The sequence below is a fragment of the Haliotis rubra genome, unplaced genomic scaffold (genome assembly GCF_003918875.1).
Source record: "Haliotis rubra isolate DU_JTF1 unplaced genomic scaffold, ASM391887v1 Scf1026, whole genome shotgun sequence".
Lineage (NCBI taxonomy): Eukaryota > Metazoa > Mollusca > Gastropoda > Lepetellida > Haliotidae > Haliotis > Haliotis rubra.
In genome coordinates, this window is record NW_025764922.1 from 171,272 (window position 1) to 198,712 (window position 27,441).

The 27,441-nt window shown below is 42.4% G+C and overlaps 1 protein-coding gene across 1 annotated transcript; it reads right to left on the minus strand.

Annotated features, from left to right (window-relative positions):
• Window positions 1-879: 879 nt before the first annotated feature.
• On the minus strand, window positions 880-25,605 carry LOC124271445. Its single transcript, XM_046706600.1, has 4 exons — window positions 25,445-25,605; window positions 4,877-4,928; window positions 2,058-2,974; window positions 880-1,348 (listed from the first exon to the last, which is right to left on the minus strand). Exons 1-4 carry the CDS (start codon window positions 25,461-25,463, stop codon window positions 1,161-1,163), a joined length of 1,176 nt encoding a protein of 391 aa, XP_046562556.1. The 5' UTR covers window positions 25,464-25,605; the 3' UTR covers window positions 880-1,160.
• Between the last annotated feature and the right edge of the window lie 1,836 nt (window positions 25,606-27,441).

The following is a 27,441-nucleotide window of genomic DNA, read 5'->3' on the forward strand; positions in this document are numbered from 1 at the left end:
TTGATTGATCACCATTGCCCAGTAGTTTCTATCAGCCGGGTTTGTTTGTTTCTATGTCAAAGCAGCACGTTATTATTATTGTTATTATTATTAAAGTACAGATGTACGATAGGCTGTAATGCTATGAATGCTTTTGGATCTGACCCCTGACTCTAGCATTATCTGACATTCGAAATACAAATAAAATAGATCATTGTGTCACTGATGTGTCTCGTCTAGCTGTTACCAGCAGTGAACCTATGTCACGTCATGCGTAGCATTATACCACACCTGGAGCCATACTGATTGCATGTTCTCATCCATTAGAGTATATACTTTATATCGAATATACATGTATAAACTATGTAATTTATCACCAGCTCACACCAGTAAATTAATAAACAATCTGTTGTGCTTAGTAACAATGGCAAATTCATGATGGAGAACTGAATAAATGTTTGTAGTGTATTTTTAAAAAGAATTAAATGTAAAAAACTACATATGGGGTTGAATTGTTTAACTCAATGACTCACGTATTGTCAGTCATTGTAGATGGCATGTTTCTTTGAAGTGGGACACTTTGTTGATATTTTACATTCTGGACAGACTGGTCATTGCTCGAGATACCAAACCCCCCTTACAGTATTCCTATAGTACTACATATTATATCTTGTTATACTACACTGTTAAGGCTGGAAATCTTTCCGCTTTAATAGTCGGTGTCCCGTATCATCAATTATTATTATTATTATTATATATTTATATAGCGCACATATCCAGGCAACTAGTGCATGCTCAAAGCGCGCTGGTATTTGTTCCCTCGATCATTGGATGTCAATCTCAACGTCACATCGTATTATCAATCTCAACTCCCTGGGGAGTATACAATGCATCAGTGCCTAGTCTGAATGCTTTATTTTCATCAATCCTGGAATTAACAATATTATATCACATAGGCATGTACGTTTCAAACATCACACTATTAAATGTGTAAAGGTCTAACTGAAACTAAGCACCAGATTGTATAACACCTCCCTCTATAAACCACATGGCCAGCTACTTAAGACATATCACCCGCATCAAGGATATTCACTGAAAGACCCTATGTACAAAAATACTTCTTATCCCCTAAAGTACTACATTTCCTGTTGAACTGACCACCCGAGAGTTCGGTCATGTCGTCAGTGCTCGTGTTCCTCTGGCATGTCAATGCTGAGTAGCCGACGGATGACCTTGTCCAAACCCACATAACTGAGGGTTTGGAGATCTCGCTGACTCACACGTGGCTGCAGACCATAGAATACAACCCCAAATATACTGGCAGAGAAGAGGAGAAACTGTATCCGTGTGAACATCTCATTTGTTGACACTGTAGAAAACAACATATTAGGGAGATTATTTGATAATGGTTGTAAGAACTGGCCCAAATAAATGGTATATACAACAGTAGGGAACTTTACACCGATTTAGCAACATTTCAGCAACATTGTGTCAGGGGACACCAAGACTTAAACATATCCATACGTTTTATAAAAGTCAGTAAGATGTGAGTAGACGAACATATAAGTAGATCGTATGCTTGAAAAAGTGGTATTTTAATACTTACTACTTGAAAAAGTGGTATTTTAATACTTGAAAAAGTGGTATTTTAATACTTGAAAACAGTACCAAAGTACGGTCTGAATTCAAAAGTGTGGCTGTGATAAAATACAAGTAAAGTATTTATCTGCCATGATTAAATATACTGAGAAAAACAAATAAAGGATCACAGGAAAATTCAAGCGTTCCTTTATTATTTTCCAGTTTTCATGACCACAGTGCTATTCAAAGATGGTGATGAAAATTGGAAAATATTAAAGGAACGCTTGCATTTTCCTGTGATCCTTTATTTGTTTCTCTCAGTATATATCAAAATTGCAGCACCACATTTCCAGGGTGGTTTTTCACAAGACTTTTATCAGACAAAAGCATATTTCTATAGAAAACAGATATCCTATGTTGAGCCGCAAACAAAAGTGAAATTCAGTCTAACGCGTCAACAAGTCAAATATGTTGGCACCATGACCACTCCAACTTACCAATCTTCCGACTCTGAAAGGTATGTCCAGTATCCACTGTTTCCTGCGCATAGACATACAGTCCCACACACAGCAGCACTAGCGCCAGTATCGCCATGACAACTGGCGTCCGCGATGATGTCACCAGAACTTGTGCCTCAGTGAACTGCAGAACGGCACTAAGAACAGCAACTGTTGTAATGCTGAATTTATCGAGAAGGAGTGCGCATGTTATGTAGGTTGTGGCTGCTTGAAGGACACAGGTAACAACTGCCAACACAAGTGGAAGCGCCCAAACCGGATCCAGGTACAAGGAAAGTCCAACGACAACGACAGGCATGCCTCCAATGATGCCTAATAACGTCCTGTTTGTTCTGGGCATAATGTGGACCTTTTCTTCGTGGAAATACTTGACGCTAATGTTTCTTAATATGAAGAACATTCCACAGAGAAGTTTGATGAGGACTGTCCTATCCATTTTGATAAAACTGGATGTACTAACTGTGAAGAAGATCATCCCAAAAGAAATGATACACAAGCTTGAGGCCCTTGTAGAGTTTCCGAAGTACCCAGTACATATATAGATTAGTACAAGAGCTGTTACTGGTTCCATCAGTCCGCCCGCGATGCCAAACTGGACATCAGGAATTTGAAACCAAATGTTTGCAAGGAATACACCAGAGAGATGAGTCAGAACGATAACACAGATTGTTTCTAAATAAGAGCTCTCCTTTTGCTGGTATTCGAGTTTAAGTGAAGCCAAGCACAGAACAAGCACTGCCAGTGAAAGTACAACTGGCAGAAAAACAATACTGTTTGGTCCTACCAGTTGACCAGATGTTTGCATGAAATAGAATAGGCACACATCTTGGACACAGGACAGCGTAAACCAGGAGGCGACAAGCATCATGGCAGCCCATGGCCGTTTACTCTGATCACTGAAATTAAGAAAAAAGTGAGTTTGGTTTTAACATTTCCATAAAAATCACATCTGGAAGGTGAGTGAAGTGACTTTTTGAACGCCAGAATATTACTTAATGCCCTAGTCTCATTCGTACCACATATATCACCGTACCCTGCAAGAAATAGAATCTGGAAATTGAACGAAAAATATGTGAAACGACTTATGCCTCAGCACGGTTTCTGTCAAATCATTGAGCTCTGGTAGTCCTTGACAAGCAATGGATTTGCAAAGGGGGCAGGTAACCAGCAATAGATTGAGGGAGGCAGTTATCTATGGATTGGTGGGGAAGGATCAGCCAGCTATGGATTGTGGGGGACAACCAACTATGGATTGAGGAGGCAGCAAGCTCTGGAATGAGGCGACAACCAGCTGTGGATTGTGGAAGACAACCAACTGTGGATTGAAGGGACAACCAGCTGTGGATTGAGGGGGAGAGATCAGCCAGCTATGGATTGAGGAGGCAGCCAGCTATGGATTGAGGGGGGACAGCCAGCTATGGATTGAGGGGAACAACCAGCTGTGGTTTGTGGAAGACAACCAGCTGTGGATTGATGGGACAACCAGCTGTGGATTTAGGGAGGCAGTCATCTATGGATTGGGGGCGAGGGATCAGCCAGCTATGGATTGAGGAGGCAGCCAGCTATGGATTGTGGGGGGACAGCCAGCGATGGATTGAGGGGAACAACAGGCTGTGGATTGAGGGGGACAACCAGCTATGGATTGTGGAAGACAACCAGCTGTGGATTGAGGGGACAACCAGCTGTGGATTGAGGGAGGCAGTTATCTACGAATTGGGGGGGAGGGATCAGCCAGCTATGGATTGTGGGGGACAACCAACTATGATTGAGGGGGCAGCCAGCTATGGATTGAGGGGGCAGCCAGCTAAGGATTGAGGAGGCAGCCAGCTCTGGATTGAGGCGACAACCAGCTATGGGTTGTGGCGGACAACCAGCTATGGATTGAGGGGGACAATCAGTTATGGATGCAAAAATACACACAGCCCGACATACATTGTACACTTCAGTGATAACAAGCACTTTGCTGAAGGAAGGAATATAGACAACGCATTCACAATCAGCAGAGCAACAAATGACATTTGAATAACTCACTCAACCAAAAATGAGAACTATTTCAACGCATGCTAAAGAAAACACTAAGAGCGTAAGAGAAAAATTCAGATATTTCCCTAAGGGATGACACTGCCATATTTTGCGGTGCCCATCCACATCTTGTGTAGCACTTTTACATGCCCTTCCCCTAAAATGTTTTTCTATTCAATTTGAAACCCCCATATAGCAGTGATACATTGTCTTTTCATGCCATCTCCTCCTCTATATAGTCCTTAATAAAATTCTTCTGGCCTTGTATATCTGTGTGTCTTTATGATAATGCTTTCTACAACATTCTTTTCACTAAAATTTCAGGATAACTGAATTAGATTCATCTTAACTATCCATAACTACATTTGATACGCTACTGTTTTCCATCATTGTACACCTCTATGTCAAACAGCTCCCTAGAGAGCTGATGACAACAATGACAAGTTACTGATGAATTGTGACATGCGAGAACATTTATAAAGGCCCAAATAAATAATGTTGAAACAAGCAATAGATAGTGGAAAGATAATATCACAGATAATGCAAAGTCTAAATTAGACTAACGCTTAGTCTCTGAATGTATATAACTTTTGATTGTAACAAATAAACCCATTTAAATTGAAAAGAAACCCCAGGCAGGCCAGAAATTCAGAACCTGAACCTGGGAAATCTAGACTTGCTTCATTCAGGGCTTTAGCATTGTAGGGAGGGCTAGGCTGTAGGGAAAATATGGTTCAGGGACTGTGAGAGACTAAGTCTATACAAGACATACTTACAGTTCAGCCATAGCCAAAATGACCTTCCTGATCATCTGAGTTGTGCTGGTACCTGAACAACGAAAAGGAATAAAGTATAAAATCATATGACATGTTTGGATATGTATATCAAATGAGTATTGTATTTACGTTGCTTTAAGCAATATTCCAGCAATATAACGACAGTGGACACCCGAAATGGGCTTCACACATTGTACCCATGTGGGGAATCGAACCCGGGTCTTCAGTGTGACGAGCGAACGCTGGCTAGGTTGACACGTCATCGGTTCCCAATTGCGCAGATCGAATGCTCATGCTGTTGATCACTGGATTGTCTGGTCCGGACTCGATTATTTTCAGACCACCGCCATAAAGCTGGAATATTGCTGAGAGCGGCATAAAACTCAACAGTAATACAAGAAGTACTGTTGGACAGAAGTGGCTGTTCTTGCGAGCATAATACTACCATGTGGCGTACTTAATTGCGTTGAGAACCTAGGCGGGAAATTAATTTGTTTATGAGACGCTGTCCTGAGAATGCTCAGTCCAGCAACAGATGGAAATACCCACAGAGTCGGAACTGTAATTGAACTCCATCGCCCACACATTTGTCACTGCAAAGTCAATTATCCCTTGTCAAACCAGTAACTACTAACTACTTTGTTTTCTGAAAACCTACCCGTGCCATGTCAAAAAAAGTTAATTTTTAGTACTGTCATCTCTTAGATCAGTTCAGCAGACTATGTGACATATTGCAATTTTGAAATTTTTACCTCACAGCATGTGCACATGTGACACATCAGTCAAGTCAACCTTGACAAAAGAGGGGAGCGACAGACAGTGGGGAACGATAAAAGTAAATGAAAATCACTTCAACATAAGACTGGAAGATTTCAACTATTTGCAGACTATATTTGTCAAAATGGAAATCCCTTACTGCACATGTTATCACAACATACAGCTGTTTCTTCCCAAAACAAAGTATGTGAGTAAATATTGTAATAAGCCCTGTGACGTCCCAGCTGACTGAAATGGCCGCACAATCATTAGAAATAAATGTTAACTTTATGAAAGATGACAAATTGTTTACAGAAAGTTACTAAAACCAATCCCACAATGAGTCTTCAACAGTATGATTCATGAGAAGATAATGCATGCCCCCCAAAACTCCCCATCAACCCATCCTCATATTATTGTTGAAAGTGACAGGGCTTCAGTGTCTTATGACCGATCCTTCACAGCTTCATAAATATGCTGAATATGATCAGGAAAAGGTGTTCAAGGTTGTGTACACTATTGTTAATGACATTTGAACTTCATAATGGAACCACAACATATGATTTGACTGAGAAAATTCCCCAACAAAATATACTGATGCTACATACTTAACAAAACAAGCTCACTACCTGTCCTGAAAAGAAAGATGTTTAGGGTCTCAAAATAATGCTCAGATCCTTTCAGCAGAAATGTATAGGTGTTAATTCTTAATCCATCTTCAGTTGAATTTTACAGCTTCGGCCCTATGTTGATGTCTCCTGAGCTGTTTGAATGGCATTTAGAGTGAGGGAGTATAGATTTACGCCGCTTTTAGCAATATTCCAGCAACATCACGGCGGGGGACACCAGAAATGGGCTTCACACATTGTATCCATGTGGGGATTCGAACCCGGTTCTTCGACGTGATGAACCAACGCTTTAACCACTAGGCTACCCCCGCGCCCCCCTGGCATTTAGAAGTAATGACAGTGTAGGAAAGATAGCCCGTCCCAACGTCCGAGACGGGTGAATTTTGTCGAGGACGGGTTATAAAAATATCTAGTCCGTCCTCATGTCGGGTCAATTTTAGCAAACCAATGACATATATATAATGATTATAACCTTTTTGAATATTTACTGCCGAAGGTGTTTTATTTATATTTGGAGGACAGGCTAGATTTTGGCAGGACTGGTAAAAAATTTGACCTGCCAGTCCTGTGGACAGGCTAGATTTTCTACATCTTTCCTACACTGGTAATGAACATGAGTCAGTGATTGTTTTAATAATAACTTCTAAATCTTTATTTGATAAAGACAACTTCTGTGTTGGGGTGATAGTATTTTGTCAAGCACAGTTTACTTATTGAGATTCCACAGGGTTGTATGCTTCCCTACAATATACCAATGAGAAAACGGTAAATATTGCTACTAAAAGTCAATGTTCGCTTTTATGGTCAAAACCTCTGTATTTCGTTTCAATCCCATCTTATGAAAGTCAAAAGTAACTCTTGAGGATTTTTTTCATGTTGCAAGTGACATGTGGAAAGTGTTTTAAGTGAGTTTGTTAGCAGAACAATTCTAATTTGATGTCGAGGCTTTTGGATGAGTGAGTGAGTTTTACTTTTATACCGCTTTTAGCAATATTCCAGCAACCTTACGGCTGGGAATACCAGAAATGGGCTTCACACATTGTGCCCATGTGGGGAATCGAACTCGGGTCTTCAGCAAGACGAGTGAATTCCTTAACCACTTGGCTACCCAACCGCCTCTCTTGGATGACTGACTTACCCCTTGTTAAGAAACATCTTCATCAGGTTGTATTGAAGCTGAGCCTCAAGGGCAATTATCAACCTCCATCACAATGGAGAGTTTGTAACTCAGACTTTGATGACAAGGTAATGTGCAGTAGACTGTAGCAAGTTGTATTAAAATGTAGTTGTTCAACGAAACTTTCACACAGTTGTCTTTTTATCCCATGTGAGTGAGTGAATATGGTTTATGCTGCTTTTAGCAATACTCCAGCAATATCTTGGCGGAGGACACCCAAAATGGGCTTCACACATTGTACCCATGTGGGGAATCAAACCCGGGTTTTCAGCATGACGAGCTGTTGCTTTAACCATTAGGCTACCAAATCGCCCCAGTAGCAAATGTGAAACAGGAAACTTTGTATCAACGTGCAGTAATTTACCTTGGAACTAGATATCCAGTTGAGACACAAAATCAATTTTATTGTATTGCTACGTTCATGGCCGCAAGATGTATAGATAGCTGTGTGTATATATCTCAGATCAATGATGACACACATTGTATGTTAGTAGCACGGATTTGCTACAATAAACAGAAATGTAATTAACCGAACATAATGACACGTACATATATTATACCCTCGAATAAAACAAAGTGGTATAAGAACATTAAATACTACTGAGGAAGGATTATAGTACGGTTTCTATGTCAACGTTTATACTTCTAATAAAGGCAACCTGTTATTCCTGAATGTTATGTCTGAATTCATATTTTGATAATGTACAGTAACTGTTTGTTTGCAGTAGGCTAGAGTAATCATGGCCAACTACACACACACGTGCACGGACGATCACACAGTGTATTCCCAGAGTGGCCCCTCTGTCTGTTACGTAACAACCAAATTGAGGGGCCACTCCGGGATAACTCGTTAAGAAGGTGTGAACGTGGGGGCCAGTGTGGGACAACTCGTTAAGAAGGTGTGAACGTGGGGGCCAGTGTGGGACAACTCGTTAAGAAGGTGTGAACATGAGGGCCAGTGTGGGACAACTCGTTAAGAAGGTGTGAACGTGGGGGTCAGTGTGGGACAACTCGTTAAGAAGGTGTGAACGTGGGGGTCAGTGTGGGACAACTCGTTAAGAAGGTGTGAACGTGGGGGCCAGTGTGGGACAACTCGTTAAGAAGGTGTAAACGTGGGGGCCAGTGTGGGACAACTCGTTAAGAAGGTGTGAACGTGGGGGCCAGTGAGGGACAACTCTGTTTTACCCAGATAAGCTGCGTATCCGGGTAAAATACGCATAGAATTATGCATTGAAAAATAATTGTTGCGTACCAATTACGCATTTAAAATGTTAGATATGCAGAAAGTTTAAAGGTCACATGCAACCAAAAAATCAAACATAATTAAAACACAATTATCACTTCTTCATGACATATAATATGCATTGCTGATTATGAAAAAACAAATAAACAAAATCATAAGCGTATAATCGCAAATCAAAAGTGCAATATTTTGTACTTGGGTTTACCTCCCTCGAAACGAAGCAGCTGGGATACCGAACCCTGTCAGAGCGGGTGGGTGTGCACTCAAGTGTAACGGCTGGTTCTTAGCAGATGCCGCCTTCACCGCTCATTGTGTGTGTATATAGAGAGATGTTTTGTTTTGTAAATACATGCTCAATTTTTGCGTATAACATTTTGCAATCAACAGACATCATAATATGTCATGTGTTCAAGTATCACTCCTGCCTGTCTGTGTAATTACATAATGTGACAGAGACCGAACTCGGGCCATAAATCAATGCGTTTTGTTTATGGTGTATAGCCTGATTGGTGTTAAGTTCAAATTGCATGTGGTCAGTGATCGCAGTTGTGTATTGAATGTTGTCATTAGCAGACAGGCAGGCAGACACACAGGTGTCAATAAAACAAGACATTGAGTTTTGTCTGTGACAGCGACATATCTATATCACAGTTAGAAATTGTGTCAACGCTAAATAATGACATTGCTTTTAAGTATCGAACTGAGAAAGTGACTCGGTAAAGAAGAGCGTGTGGTGAAATAGACAAATGAAATTATATAAACAGTTTATTTACTGTCATAACATATAAAAGCTCGCCTGTGAGATATCAACAAAACATTAGAAAAATAGCTCACACCAAAGCCTTCACCGAGTATTCACCAGACAGCCCGCTTCCAAGTTGCGCGAACCTATTTCACTGCGCACGTGCTATGAGCGCAGCCCAGCTGTTGAAACCCGTATTCCCCAGAAAAAGTCTGGGGAAAATTAGTGAAACGTTTGAACTCCGATTTCGCGCGTTTTTTTTCATCGCGTTATTTTTCAACTTTATAAGTTGAATTTGCATTTTTGACGCTTTGTTTCGGTAAGTCCATACCGAAAGGTATCAGAATCCGCAAAGTTGTGTTTTACGTTGCATGTGACCTTTAAAACAAATGCATACGGAATATATTTATAAAAATCGCTTGCGTAATGAAAAAGACATAGAATACTATCAAGTTGTACTGTTAGTATAGAACAAGTGTTGTACTGTCAGTATAGGATGAGTGCTTTTTTATGAAATCATTTCCATTATATTTAACTTGGTTTTGATAAGGTATGACATATTAGGCAGAACATACCTGCTTAGTAAACTTACTCAATGGCATATACTTAGGTGAGTAAAATGACTGAAATACGCACATATTTGAAAGCAGAGGGCAACGGAAAATGAAATACCCACTCACCATTCATAATACCCACTCCAAAAAAATACAGTGGGTACAGTACCCACATGAGCTAAATCTTATCTGGAGCTCTGGTGGGGGCCAGTGTGGGACAACTTGTTAGTTGTCAAAACAAAGAGTTAACCTGCTACTGTGAGTAAACGGGCATTGAAACCACACCAGAACCTGTATGAATTGATCCTACTCTTGACAGAAGAACACTCAAACAAACATATCTTCTCCAACTAGAAGGTTAACATCAACAGGTTAAACATCGACGTGTTACAGGAGTGAACAATTTAGATTTACCAGCTTGGACTTGAATACATGATGTGCGAGAGGGACATGGCTTCCTATAAATGAAACCCCGTCATTAAAACTACTCACTTCGGTCTTTAATTAACTTAAATCGACCTTTTTGACAACAGTGCACAATTTTCACCCGCAAACGAAATTTCAACCAATCAGAGCAGGGCGTCTCTGTGACGTCATATGAGGAATAGCTATGAGGGCCGATGCAGAATTCATCTACATTTCAGGGAGTAAATTATCTTGTTTACAGGTTTGTATAAACCGGAAATCGTGACAACTGTTGTGGAAAATGAAAGCTATATGTTCTCACAATCTACTGTCATTTAATTTTGTCTCCTGCTTTGCCTAGTTTCTGAGTTACAACTTGTTTTCATAGACGATTCTGTCAAAAATTGTAGGCCTTATTTGTATAATGACTGATCCAAATTGATCCTATTTCTGTGTTTTTTACCTCGATATTTAATCATGTCATGTAAAAATCTGTTTGTATTCTCAAAACAGTGTCGGCCCATAAGTTTTCACATGCAATACAGCAATTAATACTCCCTTGTTGTAACCCGTGTTAGGTGGTGTAAACCTACACGTTATTTGTCATCATTCACTTGATGGTCAGTTAATGAATTTATAACAGGTATAATTAGTGGTAACACACTTAGATTACCCGACAAAGGTTCCCATTTGGCATTTCTTGTGTCTGGAGTAAATATTCAACATTATAAACATCGGTTAAAGGATTAACCGATAACACACTGATTGATTAATTACTTTTATCTTACACAGCGGATTTGTCAAAAGGTAGTGTTTATGTATGTAGATTTACTAATCTATACTGAATACACTCTGTCGTGTCGGTGTCTGCGTAAAAACAAAGTCCTTCTTTCAAAGGATTAACCAGCAATACATTGATTGATTGCCCATTATTGGCTAACTAAATTACTGTTTTTAAAGAAAGGCGGACATTATGCAATTAGTTTCCAGGTGTGCTATCTTGGGTGACCAATGAGACTATACACCAATGTGAATTACCTGAAAAGATTTATCACTTTTTCGTATATTAAACTGTTAAAAGACACATCACTTGCAACAGCTGCAGATGAATGGCATATCACATGTTTTTGTGGATATTGATGGATACATTCCTCGAACAAGGTAATAGCCTGACATTGTTCCTATAACTTTAATCTGTTTTAATTTTAATATTTGCATTTTGTTTTTATTCATTTGTCGTAGCATTCAACAGAATCATTGTTTTCGCCGTGAAGTGTAATGAGACAAACAACATACACTAGGGTGTATGTGCGAATTATTAAAATCTAAATATTTTAGATATTTAAATACTTACCTTACCATAGGTCTTATGCATATTACCTCAAGCTCCGCTTAAAGAGATCAGACAGTCGTTGATTCGCCATTCTATAGAACGGCCACCTCGTGTATCGACGAGTGTACAGGCAACGGAAGTGACGTGATCTCCCCTCCCGCGCAAGCGCGGTCCATCCAAAATCACTTTTACTGATCAGGTCCGAAGAGCCCAGAGAGGGGAGGAGCATCCAGCGTTGGGAGGGAGTTACCGCCCTATGGTAAGGTAAGTATTTAAATATCTAAAATATTTAGATTTTAATAAATTTTTAACTTACCTTACCATAGGTCTTATGCATATGGATTCGACAGTAGGACGGCGGTGTCGGGCTCCAGAGGACCGTCCCACGAAAAACCCACATGCCAAGGGAAAACCAGAAGAAACTACTGAATCGCCAGACTGTCGCAGGAGGCGCCTGGAACAGGAGACAGATAGTAACTAAAGGCAACCCTAAGGAAAACAAATACACCCAGAGTGTAAGTTAACCTGAAGACCAGAAGGTAAGAAGAAGTAGTTACCTAATGGGCGGTAGGATGGGTGAGTTGCTGAGCAACCACCAGTGGACCAAACGATTGAAGACCTTCCACGTCCTCGACGGCCAAATCCCGCAGGTAATGACTAGCGAAGACAGTAGAGGACTTCCAAAAACAACCCTCCATGATGGCTGGAACGGTGCAGTTTCTGTGGAGAGCCATGGTGGATGCCAGAGCCCTAATCTCATGCGGATTAGTGGCTGTAGGATGAGGCAGATCTTGCGCATCGTAGGCGGTCAGGATGGTAGTACGGAGCCAGAGCGCAAGCGTATTCTTATTAACTTCACCTTTGGCCACAGAAGACAATGGGATGAACAGTCTCTTACGAGACTGCCTCCTGGAAGATGACTTGGCAATATAAATCTTAAGTGCCCTCACGGGACAAAGCAGCTGTTCCTCAGCGTCGTGAGGTCCTAGAATGGAAGACAAAGGAGGGATGGAGAAGATCCTATCCGGTTGTCCCGGCAGCTGGTTCTTGGCCACGAAATCCCAAAGCAGTCGGAGATGAACAAGACCATGCCGTGACTGCTCAAAACGCACCCTGGTGACATCCAATGCGTGGATCTCACTAACCCTAGCTGCTGTGGCCAGGGCCACGAGAAAGGCTGTCTTCCTGGAGAGGTTCTCAAAAGAAGCCGTGTCTAAGGGGGACCTCTCAGATGACGAAGAACGACGTTTAGGTCCCAAGCCGGAGGACGGAGCTTTGCCTTCTGGTCCTCCAGCTTAAACGCTTTGAGGACGGCGATGAGTTCTGGCACCTTGGAAATCTTTTTGTCGCACTTGACCGCCAGAACGGAGTTAAGAGCCGATAAATAAGTTCCTATAGTGTTGCCCTTGAGACGCCGGGACTTCCGAAGAAAAAGAAGGAACTCTGCTATAAACTGAGGAGAAGCCTTCAACGGGTCCTTGGACTTCTGTGCACAAAACTTCTCAAAAGAAACCCACTTATCATCATAGAGTGATCTTGTGGAGACTCGATGAGCACGAGCAATAACCTTGGCGACACCCGTGGAGAAGCCCTTGGCCTTCAGCGCCTTTTGCAGATGATCCAACCGCACAGATGAAACCGAGTCGGATCGGGATGCCACTGTCGACTGTGGGGATGCCTGAGCAGGTGAGGCCAGTCTGGTAACTGTTGCGGACTTCTTTCGGCGAGACGGCGCAGATCTGGGAACCAGGTTCTGGCTGGCCACCAAGGCGCGACCAAAAGCAGACGAATCGTCTCTGTCCGCTTGACCTTTGCTATTACCGCTGGCAACAGAACTGGTGGTGGAAAGGCGTACACGTCCAGACCCTCCCACGACAAGGACATGGCGTCGACCGCCCATGCCGCTGGATCTGGAATCGGAGACACGTACAACGGCAGCTGTGTGTTGAAGCGAGTCGCAAACAGGTCGATCAGAGGGCGGCCCTGACTGTGACAAAGAAGTTTGAACGCTTCTGGATGTAGCATCCACTCTGTTGGAGACGGTTTGCCCGGCCTTGAGAGAGCGTCTGCCAAAAGCGTTCTTGCACCCTGGGATGTGTCGGGCTCTGGCGCTGATGCCATTGTCGTCCAGGAGACTGGCCAGCTGGAACGTCTGCTCCAACAACTGTTTGGACCTGGTCGTTCCCTGATTGTGAATCAACCACACCACCGTGGAATTGTCCGACGCTATCAGGAGCCTGGTGTTCCGCAACAGAGGCACCCAGTGTCGAACCGCTAAAATGACTGCTTGCAGCTCCAAGTTGTTGATGTGCCATCCTAGCTCGGTGCCGGACCACAGCCCCGAGGTGGTCTGGTCGTTGAGGTGAGCACCCCAACCTTGAAGAGACGCATCTGAACAGTTCGTGATCGTGAACAAACTCTGTCAAGGAGACTCCTGCGCAGACGTTCGACTCGACAGTCCACCAACGGAGGTAAGCGTGGAGATGCAGGGGCAAAAGGAACCTCAACTGAAGGTCGTCCGCCTGGATGTAAGGCAACAGGAAGCGCTGTAACGGCCGAAGCATCAAAAGCGACCTTTGAGCGCCAAGTCCTGGGCTGAGGTGAGGAGACCTGAGAGGGACTGCCACACCCCTGAGCACGAAGCGGCTGGGATAGACCTCGGTTGGCTTAAACTGACAATCTTTCTCCAGCGATCTAGCGGAATCCTGACAAGGTCGCAATGTGTCAGGAAGAGGCCTCCTATAAACGCCAGTTCCTGGGGACGGCTCCAGGTGGGATTTGTCTATGTTGATAATCCATCCCAGTTGCTGCAAGAGATGAATGGCAAAGTGCATCTGTTTTGCGGCAACTGAGGGTCGAGGTGGTTCATGAGACAGTCGTCTATATAAGGGTCGAAGTCGATGCCCCTGAGATGGAGGAACCGGTGATCGGCGCGAGGTAATCCGAGTAAAAAGCCACGGGGCCGTGGAAATTCCAAATGGAAGCACTTTCCACTGGTAGTGGGACCCGTTGAAAAAGAACCTCAGGTACTTTCTGTGACGGTGGTAAATGGGCACATGCAGGTAGGCATCCTGAAGGTCGAGGCTGGCCAACCAGACCCTGGGCGCAAGCTTGGCTCGTAGCTGTTCCAGGGACACCATGCGGAAGTGAGGCGGTTCCGAAGATAAAGGTGGTTGAAAACTGCCATGTTGTGAATCATGCGTAGTTCCCCTGAGTCCTTCTTGGGAACCAGGAAGATTGGTGAGTAGAACCCGAGGGGACTGTCGGGGTCTAGCACTGTCTCTATAGCTTGTTTGCGTAACAGAGTGTGGATGCTGTCTGCTAGCAGTAACTGTTGGTCTGGAGCATACACACGTGACTGGGGCGTTGAAGTCAGAGGCGGCGACACGGCGATTGGCAGCTTGTAACCGGTCCTGAGAATGTTGGTGATAAACGGGTCTTCCAGGATTGTCCAATTGGGCCAGAAGATCCCCAGTCTCCCCGCCTACTGGAGTAGGGATCGAACCGCACGACTGGGGCGGAGGTCCCAGTCGTGTTGGTCGCAACTTCAGCGATCGAAGTAAGGGCGCCTCCCCTACCTGCCGGGCGCCGAAGGGTCGGGGGGACGATCCTGCTGGACGGCGCTGAAAAACAGGTTCAGATCTGCCACGCCACGTCCTCTGCCAGAGGCGCCGCGGGACGGAGTCTTCTTCGGGGCGAACGGCGCTTCCCTCTACCCCTTGCAGATGATCTGCCACGAAAGGCCGAACTCAAAGCTTCGAACGTGACAAAGAAACCTCCGTATTGGTAAGCTCTGCGTGTTCCTTATACACCTCCGAATGCCGTCATTAAAGAGGAAACGAGACGCAAAAGGGGCTCTTAACAGTTTCCTTTTAAACTCTTCCTGCCAAGAACAGGGCTCCAGGAAACCCATCCGCCCGAACAACCGTTGTCATGGCCAGAGCCGCCTCGAGGTGCGCCAGCAAATCATGCAACACCTTGCCCTGCCATTGAAACAGGGTGGTAAGATGTTCTAACCTTGACGTGTTGTCTTCCGTCAGATCCCAAGCAGCAGCCGAAGTTGCCGAGGCCAACGCTGATACCGGCTTCAACATCCGCTTGAGTTCTGCATCAATGGCCAACATCTTGGAGTCCTGCACTCGGTAGGATGCCTGTGGGGAAGCCGATAAAGCGTTTTGAGGGACTCGTCATGAGCAGCGCCTCCATCGGCAAAATCCAAACTATGAATCTTGTAGTCCCCTTTGCGTGACTTAGGAGCCTTTATCGTGGTATTGAGAGACAAAGTAGCAAAATCAGCGTCCAAAGAAGCCACAGCATCGGCCACCATCGGGTGAGGCGGGAGGAGTAACTCCGGAGAAGACCGAATAGCCTTCGGGTCGGCCGAACCTGAAGAGGGAGAAGGACAATCCGGCAGTCTGTCGGCAATCCAGTCGAACACAGCAGAGAGAGGGAGGTAGGTGCCCCCATCATCATCATCCTCTTGCAACATTTCCTCATTATAATCGGGAGAAAAATAGCGCTCCTCAGTGTCCTCCCAGGACACGGTAGGAGCAGTAAATCGTTGACCGAAGCAGCTGGCTTCGGTGGGCTTAACCGATGACAACTGAGAAGCAGCACTCAAAGTAACTGTCGGGAACGTGGACGTCGCGGCGAGCGGCGAACAGGAGGTGACCTTGAACGGGACCGACGGTAACGCCTACCACGCATCGGTGACCGTGAGCGCCTCTCCCTATCCTTGGAACGTACGGGAGAGCGAGACCTTGAGTCAGACCGACGACGGGAAGAGAAGTATCGAACTAAGACGAGGACTCCTAGACCGATGATGCTGCCGAGGAGACCTGGAACGAGATCGCCGAGAACGATGGGAACGCCGGCGCCCTGGACGCCGGGAACGCTTCTTCCATTAACTGACGCGGTAGGTTCTCCTCTCTAGACACTGTAGCCTTCCTGGGGATACGGTAGTCTGCCAAAGGCGTCGGAGTTGGCGCTGGCGCTGGCGTCGGTACAGGCGTCGGCGTCAGCATGGGCGTCGGCGTCGGCACAGCTGGCGCGGCGTCCGCATGGGCGCCGGGCGTAGGCATCGACGCTGGTTGAAGCAACAAGTCAGCAACTGGAGAATCAAGTGCCACAGGCGCCGGCGCAGGGACAAAGCTAGCAACGGCGCTGGAACGGTGCTAAGCAGGCTCCGCAGCTGCCGGCAAAAGGAGCGAAGCAACTTCTGAACCTCCGGATGCGACAAAGCGTCCGGGTGGGATAGGTCAACAAAAGCGCCAGACGAAGCTTTGGCTTCAGGCGCCAGCAAACGAGGCGCAGGGGTGGACGGCTGATCTATCACAGGAGAAGAGCGTCCGACCGGCGTACGAGGGGGAGAAGACCGGGAGTCCACAGAAGAAACAGGGGAAGACATTTTCCTCTTCCGTTGTGACAAGCGTTTCTTCTTAGCGCTGAGGTAGGCCTTGAAATCTGCGACGGACAGCAGAGTACAAAAGTGACAGCGCTCGTCAATGGAACAGGCAACAGTCGCACAGTCTGGGCACCAGGGGTGTGGGTCCTTGGCAGACTTCTGCACCTTGCAGATGCAACAAAACTGCCGGGTCATGCACACCAAAACCTGAACACACAAATGTGAAACGTAAAAAACCTAGAAACAACCCCTGCAGACGAAAAAATGGAAGCACCCCTCCCACAAGAATGGGCACGCCCAAGTAAGTGGGACAGTCGTGTAAACAACCAAGATGGCTGCCCCCACACTGAGCCGAAAAAAGCGTGAAAAAACACACAAATTAGGCAAGAAAAAAGGAGGTACACAAAAACAAGCATGAAACAGAAGGTGGAAGAACCCTAGAGGTATCAAAACACCCAAACATGCCACGTGGAAAAAACCCGGAACGTGGGGACACACCCCAAGCCGAAGTGAAAAACATAAACACGAGGTAGCCAGGTAAGTGAAGTTACTTGTAAATTATGTTCTTCACCCACAGAGAAGAGACATAAGATAGAAAAACATACATACCAATAACTTTAATATCTGAAATCTATTAGTAAGTGTCTGAAAACTTAGCGAAACAAAAACGTCTGACAAGCAAGACGCTTGAAGTAAAAGTGATTTTGGATGGACCGCGCTTGCGCGGGAGGGGAGATCACGTCACTTCCGTTGCCTGTACACTCGTCGATACACGAGGTGGCCGTTCTATAGAATGGCGAATCAACGACTGTCTGATCTCTTTAAGCGGAGCTTGAGGTAATATGCATAAGACCTATGGTAAGGTAAGTTAAAAATTTATGATTCACATTGGCAAACTATAAAATGTCTAGATATTACAGTTCTGTTATAAATTCACTATAAGTATCAGCAGATCGTCTGCTTTTTATTTAGTTTCAAAATGCATACAAGTATGATAATAAACTAATTAGGATTATAAGACCAAATATAAAGACGTACATTGACTAGTATCTACATACTGGTGAGTGCACGTTAACCACGTGAATGTAGCAAGAAATTTATCGCGTAGTATTATCACTTCCATGGAAGAAATCGTTATGTTATGAGTTGTGTCATGCAAAATCCTTTAGGTTATGATTTCAATACATATTTAACTACGAGTAGAAAGTAGTTTTGATTTTCTAACTTGATGAAAACAAACCATAATCTCATTAATTCTAACAGACTTTAGCCCGTCACTTTACGATTTTCAAAAATGGCGGCGCCCTGTCGCGAACATCCGCCAGTCTGAGGATAAATGCTATTTAGGTTTGTTTTCACGGAGTTACAAAATCAAAACTACTTTCTACTGGTAGTAAAATATGTATTTGATTGATGGCCAATAGGATTTTGCATGACATAGCTTATAACATAACAATTTCTCTCGTGGCAGCAAGTGGGTGTCAATATAATACTACTTACAATATTATTGTTACTTCGACCACAACCTCGCTTCCCAGGAAGAAATCGTTATGTTACAAGTTCTGTCATGGAAAATCTTTTTGGTCATCAATCATATACATATTTTACTACTACTTGTAAGTAGTTTTGACTCTTTAACTTCCGTGAGGCGATCTGAACACAAGTAAGATATCGTTTCAGGCTTCCACAACGCTCGCTTCGCACTCACAAACATAACCCATTTAGCACGAACTGCAGGGTCATGTGGAAATCTGTGCATGGTGACACCATCGCCCGACCCCTAGGAGCAATTGACGACAAAGCAATGATTCGGCATGTCGTCGTTGATGTCGAGAAATCATCAAAATGATGAGCGTGCTACACACTTTCTATACAACTAACTGAAAATCGTTCCTCATATGATGTCACTGCAGTGCTCTGGCGACAGAGTTACGTAACCTGTCTGTGGTTTCGTTGGTGGGCGAGAGTGAAGCAGGCGACTTTTTGGCAACTTTTAATCGCTCGGTATTAATTAACCACAAGTTTTTTAAGAATGAATTTGGTGTTCCGCATAAGATTAACCACAAATCTTTCATATGTAATAGTTAAAAGAGTATAAAAAAACAAAGTTTATTTGTTCTTTAAGAGAGGCCAGTGTGGGAACACTTAAGTGTTCAGGGGCCACTCTGGGAAGGGTTGTTAACAAGGAGTGAAAACTGAGGGGCCACTGTGGGAAGGGCCACTCCGGGCATAAATCCTAGGGTTGGGCGATAATACCGGTTAACCGGTATATCGCAATTCTAACTTCGCAATACGATATATTGCGGGTACACTTTTCGCGAACCGGTTCACCCGATGCGATCGGCAATTTCCGTGATCATGATCGGTAATTTTCGTGATGTAGTTAAAAATACTAATAAGATTTGTATTTCCTTTATATCATTATTCATTAATAGTTTTGAGATTGTATATTGGTCAATCACATCTGTGTGCTGACAGTGGCCAGTGGCATTGTTTCAAATGAAAGGAAGACAGTAATTTCATTACCTTAGTTAACCCATTCAACACCACAGGCCAGAAAACCGGCCAAGACGTCTCAGGTCCCCAGACGGTATGCTCCCATTACCCCAACAGCTTATAACAACAAAGTTCACGGTCCAATGCACTGCTAATCCCCTTCCTGTTACCTGTTACCTGGACAATGGACTAGCCCAAACACATGAACACAAGATTTAATGTTTTAATTTATGGATTTAATTACACAATTAAATGAATATAATACACAGATATCTTCCTGGTCGTGACACAAATATGAGCAGCAGGTCATGTTAACTTTTTGCGAAGACCAGCCATGTTGATGTCATGTTAGTTTGTTTCCAACATTTATATACTATGCTAAGTCATCTCAAATTACTTGTCTCATCTCAGTGTCAATTTCAACATTTACTTCATTTCATCTTAACAAACTTTCTCTAACCAAGAACACCTTAATCCTTTCTAAGTTGTATACACAACACTTTTATCGCTCCCATGGGTAAGTTCATTATGCCAGACAGGTAAATGCTGTGTGTTGTTTTAACTAATTGTAATGGGATACAACCCCCCAGACACCGAAAGCCTGGTAAACCGGCCTGGCAGTAGACGGTATAAAATGGTATAAAATGGTATATAATTTTAGGAACCTACCTAAAATATGATTCACTTATTAAATCTATCACTTTTCCCAATGTCTGAAACATATATTATCGACAGAATTAGAATTATAAACTATTTTTCGCATATTCAAAGCAAAAAACGAATGGGTCCACATCAAAGTTGTCAAAGAGCAAAGTAACGATGTTTCGAGGAAACAATTAAACAAATAGAACAAACTAAAGAATAAAATCAAACACAGTACTCATAAAAGTTGTCAAACGTACATCATAAGTTACTATTTTCCATCTTTTTGGGTGCGATCATGAAATGGAAGCAAAATAACATTTCGGTTTTCGTCGCCTCGAACTTCATGCTTGCACACGATGTTTAATGCAAAACTATATGTTTGAAGCATTTTGTCACAGGTCATAACCAAGCATGATATGACAACTAAGTTCCATAAGGTGGTGATTTTGTGCGTAACCCGTTCAGAATAGGATGATTTTACCCCAAACTTTCGTCTAGATCTAAAGTTTTCGTTTACGAGGACGGTATCCATTGCTGTAATAATATTGGTTGCCTTAAGCTCACGTGCATGATTTTGACCAATCACGAGCCTTATAGCAGACATTCGTAACTACTCATGTCATTCCGGCAAGCCGGATGTCGACTTATACCTCTATCGTGACCATGTTCACGACTAGTCTAGGAATAAGAAAAGCAAGATTTATAGATGTCAACTTCTTTATTGTGGACAACACGACGTTTTGGAGTGTATGCTTGCTCCTTCATCATCAGGTGCAAGCATACACTCCGAAACGTCATGTTATCTTGCTTTTCTTATGCATTCCACTTCTAAATGCCCTTCAAAGATTTAGTCTAGGAATATTTCCAAAGATAGATAACTCTGAATTACCAAACATGGCCACTCCTTGAAAGGCATGTTAAAGGTCACATGCAACGTAAAACACAACTTTGCAGATTCTGATACCTTTCTGTATGGACTTACCGAAACAAAGCGTCAAAAATGCAAATTCAACTTATAAAGTTGAAAAATAACGCGATGAAAAAAAACGCGCGAAATCGGAGTTCAAACGTTTCACTAATTTTCCCCAGACTTTTCTGGGGAATACGGGTTTCAACAGCTGGGCTGCGCTCATAGCACGTGCGCAGTGAAATAGGTTCGCGCAACTTGGAAGCGGGCTGTCTGGTGAATACTCGGTGAAGGCTTTGGTGTGAGCTATTTTCATAATGTTTTGTTGATATCTCACAGGCGCGAACTTTTTATATGTTATGACAGTAAATAAACTGTTTATATAATTTCATTTGTCTATTTCACCACACGTTCTTCTTACCGAGTCACTTTCTCAGTTCGATACTTAAAAGCAATGTCATTATATAGCAATTTCTAACTGTGATATAGATATGTCGCTGTGACAGACAAAACTCAATGTCTTGTTTTATTGACACCTGTGTGTCTGCCTGCCTCTCTGCTAATGACAATATTCAATACACAACTGCGATCACTGACCACATGCAATTTGAACTTAACACCAATCAGGCTATACACCATAAACAAAACGCATTGATTTATGGCCCGAGTTCGGTCTCTGTCACATTATGTAATTACACAGACAGGCAGGTGTGATACTTGAACACATGACATGTTATGATGTCTGTTGATTGCAAAATGTTATACACAAAAAATGAGCATGTATTTACAAAACCCAACATCTCTATATGTACACACACAATGGCGGCATCTGCTAATGAACCAGCCGTTACACTTGAGTGCACACCCACCCGCTCTGACTGGGTTCGGTATCCCGGCTGCTTCGTTTCGAGGGAGGTAAACCCAAGTACAAAATATTGCACTTTTGATTTGCGATTATACGCTTATAATTTTGTTTATTTGTTTTTTCATAATCAGCAATGCATATTATATGTCATGAAGAAGTGATAATTGTGTTTTAATTATGTATGATTTTTTGGTTGCATGTGACCTTTAAGTAAGTTTCTTATGTCGTTAACAAATATCAGTAAAAAGATAATTTTATAATCCCGGAACTAATAATGAAAAATCGATAATCGCAAAGAAACTATTTGACTCCATTCGTAACTACTCGCCTATTTCTGTCACATACGCTATTCGGCTTGTCCGGAATAACCTGAATTGATCATGAAAGTATTTGACTCATTTCACATTTTACTACACGCGACTGCCTCGATTTTGGGCAGTAATGGCGTACTATACAGGTACAAGTCTTCTTCTTATCCAGTTAACGGGAAATAGCCATCCATACATATTATTTCAGATACCTTTTTTTATAATAATTTTCGTAAAAATGAAAATATAGAACAAAAAGGTAATAGGGGATATTATGACATATTACAAATGGAAAAAAATTGCTGCATTTTTTGCTTCTTTCGTGGTTCATCTAGACATTATAATGTGTACACTTACACTTTCATTAAAACTTAACTTATTTAAATTGTTGTTGTACTATTTGAATACTATGATAAATAACTTTCATATCTATAAATATGTTTGGATTAAACCTTTCAAATGGTCCATGACATGTAGCAGTAATAATGTTTTACAAGCTGATAGTTTCCTTGATAAACATAGGCCTCATCTATGACCTCAGGGTCTCTGGGAACACCAGTAAAAGACTCTGGTTGACTGGTGTGGAAAGAGCTAAGTCATGTGTCGCACTTTCACAATATATTGCAATACGCCAACACATATCGCAATACGAAAATTTTGGCGATACCCAACCCTAATAAATCCGCTCACACAGATATCACATGAATATCATATCATATCATATCATATATATCTGATATATATCATATCATATTAAATGTTTCATATCATATCTCATCTCATGAACCAGTTGTACATGTACACATGTTCTACATCAACTACTGACATTATAAACAGAACCTCTGTCTTATAGTGGATAACTCTTTTGTTCGAGATTACTTTAGGTTTGAGTTACACTGTAACCGAAATATCATGCTCAACGTTAGATATGAATACCTACGTTCTTTTGAAATGTATATGTACAAACAATCCAGCCCTATTAAAGATTTTCTCCCCGTTATTTCAAACACATATGCTGTCCCAGAATTCTCCAATCTGCAATATGACACAGCGAAAACCTGATGGGTGCACAAAGCTTAAGTCTACTTAAAATCTCATAAAATTAAGCCCTGTTGGGCAACCTTCATCAATATATCATATTGCTAGCAGCTGTGGTCCCTGTGTCAATAAACCTTGTTGTCAATATCGTTAACACTTTGCATTTAATGATTTATTAAAAACTGTCTGCCATTTATCAAAATGGAGATACTTTCAACTGGTTGACATTTATTTCAATATCTGTTTTATTCATGACTCCTTCAAGGATACACATGCATAAACACTATTGAACATGAAATCAAAGTGATTCAAAAGTCAATAAAACCATCTTACAAAAACTGTGCCGAAATATCACGGCATGTTAGCTTGAGGTGGGAGGAAGTGACATGGAGGATAAAACCCCATCCTTATTTTAGTTTTATGCCGCACTCAGCAATAGTCCAGATATATGGTGGTGGTCTGTTAATAATCGAATCTGGACCAGACAATCCAGTGATCAACAGCATGAGCATCGATCTATGCAATTGGGATACAATGACATGTGTCAACCCAGTCAGAGAGCCTGACCATCCGATCCTGTTAGTTGCCCCTAACGACAAGCATGGGTTACTGAAGATCAATTCTAACCCGGATCTTCACTGTGTCCCCCCCATCCTTAGAAATGTTTATGGTTGTGATACTAAATCACACTTTTGTGTTAATAGTAAAAAACAACCAGTGTAACTGGTGTATGCCTAGAACGGGTTTGTGTCAAGGAGGTAAAGATTGTTTGGGGTTGACCCGATTGCAAGGGATGGCCATCCTTCTTCTCTTAGACCAAACCAGTGGCACTGGTTAAGCCGTATACTTGAATGCACCTCCAACTGTAACTATAGTGTTCAGATGTCCCCAAGGAGTTAAACGCCAAAATGGCAGCAAGTATGATCAGGGTTCTGTTTCTACACCCTTACCATGAAAAGCCTCAATTTTCAAATGAGGAAAGTAAACTACAGACTCAGGTATTCTCTTAATCCAAACATAAATGACAAATATGTAAGCTCTATATAACTGTAATCACTGAGATGCGGAGTCACTATTTTACATGCACCAATACACACTGGGCACAGAACACCCAGAGAAAAGAACAGTTATTAATGTTTTAGTAGAACGTTCTTAATAGTCGGGGATGAAAATGGTTCAGTCGGTACACTGTTCGTATATTTGCCAGGTTTAACAGTCTGACGCTGACTGTACACAGAAACGTACCTTGGCCATAATGAGAATACAGAAACGTACCCTAGGACGATTCCATCCCCATTGTGTCGTATTCTTGACCAGAACTGTCATGCTGTTGTATTAGATACATTTGATTGCGTTATGTAAGTAATGAGAATACACAGTAACGGATATTTCGCGATGCACATGATTACCTTTCGGAATCAGTTGAACAGGAAAAACTACATACGGTTTCGCTTTTGGGAAAGAGTTCCTTCCGTTCCCCCAACTCTAAACCAAACTCTAAACCTAACCCTAAACCTAACCCTAAACCTAGCTTTAACTTCAATTTTGGACTTTTAATCATTTTGTGAGTTCTCTAGTAATTGTTGTGTTAAGTTTTGTTTATAATTCTAGAATATTTAGACATATTATTTGGGATGGGGGAACGGGAGGAACTCTTACCAGGGTGCATATCTGTATACAGAAATGTACCTGGGGTACGTATCTGTAGTACCTGTGCCGACAACGACCCCTTCAGTCAATCTGACTGTATCGATTACTTATCTAAATATAACCAACGCCATACCTGTGTTCGCCCTTGCGAGCGACACGCACTTGCAACTTATACCTACGTGTCACCATTATATGAACAACGTGTCATCATTTAATCACTGTCAGTACGCTAACACATCCATACACGTTTTTACTCGAGGACAGTGAAACGTAAATAAGTTATTAATGAAGATCTCACGAAACCAGTTCACACAACACAAACAGTGGACCCCTTCAAGTATCAACCTGAGACAGGCCAGGCACCCTGAACACGAAGGAACAGAACTGTGTCATTCAGTCAAACCTTATTCACCTACCCGATTTTCTTCTCTCCATAACCTTACATTCCCTCTCCTGCCGTCCGTCTATGTTGTGATGTGGCCACGTCCATTGACGCGTGCGATCGATGAGAACACGCTTGCGACAGCCACATGCTGCATGCGTCAATCAGCGTTCACGGATATAAGATGGTGTGTTCGATTGGATGGCTGATTCACTTGGCTAACTTATGGTTCACCGTGGTCTAATATGTCAGCGGAAGATTAGATTTACAATACGTTTTGATGGAAAAGTTACCTTTTCGTAAAGAGAGTACCTTTTCGTATAGTGTCTACTGATATCATTTATATCAACTTTGTAAGTTTATCAACTCGTGTTGATATAATTGATATCAGTAGACACTTCGGTGAGATTCTATATATCATCAAAATTCACTCTCCATTAGTTTTCAAATTAAAATGCACGTCTCCGAACACGGTACTAACATTAAACTTGCAGTGCAGCGATGTCATAGCATTGTGACGTCATCAAGTTCATGACGTCATAGCTTGTCAGGGCATTGTACAAAATCTACTGTCAAAACGATATCCTAGGAGATATCGTTTGATCTCACACAAGCAATATCTCCTGTTGAACACAATTTTGGATGATAAAGTACAAATATATAGAGAATCTCACCCGAGTGTCTTTTGATATCAAATATATCACCACGAGTTGATAAAGTAACAAATATCCGAGACTTGCCGAGGATATGTTTACTTTTATCAACGAGTGTTGATATATTTGATATCAGAAGACACGAGGGTGAGATTCTATTTATCATCCAAAATCACTCTTCATTAGCTTCAATGAAAAATGTACATCTCTGAACACAGTACTGCCATTAGATTTGCAGTGCATCGATGTCCTAACATTTTGACGTCAACAAGTTCATGACGTTATAGCATTGTCAGGGCATTGTACAAAATCTACTGTCAAAACGATATATCCTAGGAGATATCGTCTGATCTCACACAAGCGATATCTACCGTGGAACACAGTTTTGGATGATAAATAAATAAAGCAGAATGAAGCTGAAGATATTAACATTTTCATCTTTGTTTTCCCGCAAGTGAGAAAACAGACCTTTGGATTGAGTTGAAATTTGACGTCACAACTGCGCATTATTTCAGCCATGCAGCGGCACAAATCTTTAGCGTGGTTGTGTTTGTCAAACATTAGTAAATGTAATGTGATTGTAATTTCTCAGCATTTGAAATTTAGGTTGGAAACACATAGGGTACTATTTTGGTCCCTGTGTCAAAACACGTAATTATAACTTGCATGGGACAACATTTTATACAGCACAATTTCGTGTGTGTGTGAGAGAGTTTGTGTGTTTATTTGTGTGCATGCGTGTGCGTATGCATGTGTCCTTCAGTGTCTCTCAGTGTGTTTTGTCGTTTTGTCGTGTGTGTGGGAGAGAGAGAGAGAGAGAGAGAGAGAGAGAGAGAGAGAGAGAGAGAGAGAGAGAGAGAGAGAGAGAGAGAGAGAGAGAGAGAGAGACCTACTACATAACCCACTGTGGATCAGCGTGTTATGAGTGCGTTGTTACAGAATAATAACATGTTTCCAAATTGCAATGAAGAGGTTCGGGAAGGTCAGTAACACTTCACTAAAACCATATGACTACAACCTCTATTATGTTGGGGCTGGCGCTTGAAATGCATTATGATAAAATGATTCATACTTTAAAGCCCAATGCCACTCTTCAATCTCACAAAACTAAAATCCTCCTCAGAGATATAGTGCATATAACTCCGAAATCGGAGGCGACATCGCGCTTACTTACACGAAACTAAGAACCAAAATCCCAGCTCGTAATATTTAAACGGAGAAACGTAATGACATTAAAACGTTACGACCTTCTGACTCAATGTTTGGTTAACCGCAGCTACAGATTGTCCGATCAAATAAAGCACGGGAGCCAACCCCCACACCTGATAACGGGACGTGGTAGAAACGCATAATTGTTTGCTCTAACAATAACTCTCAC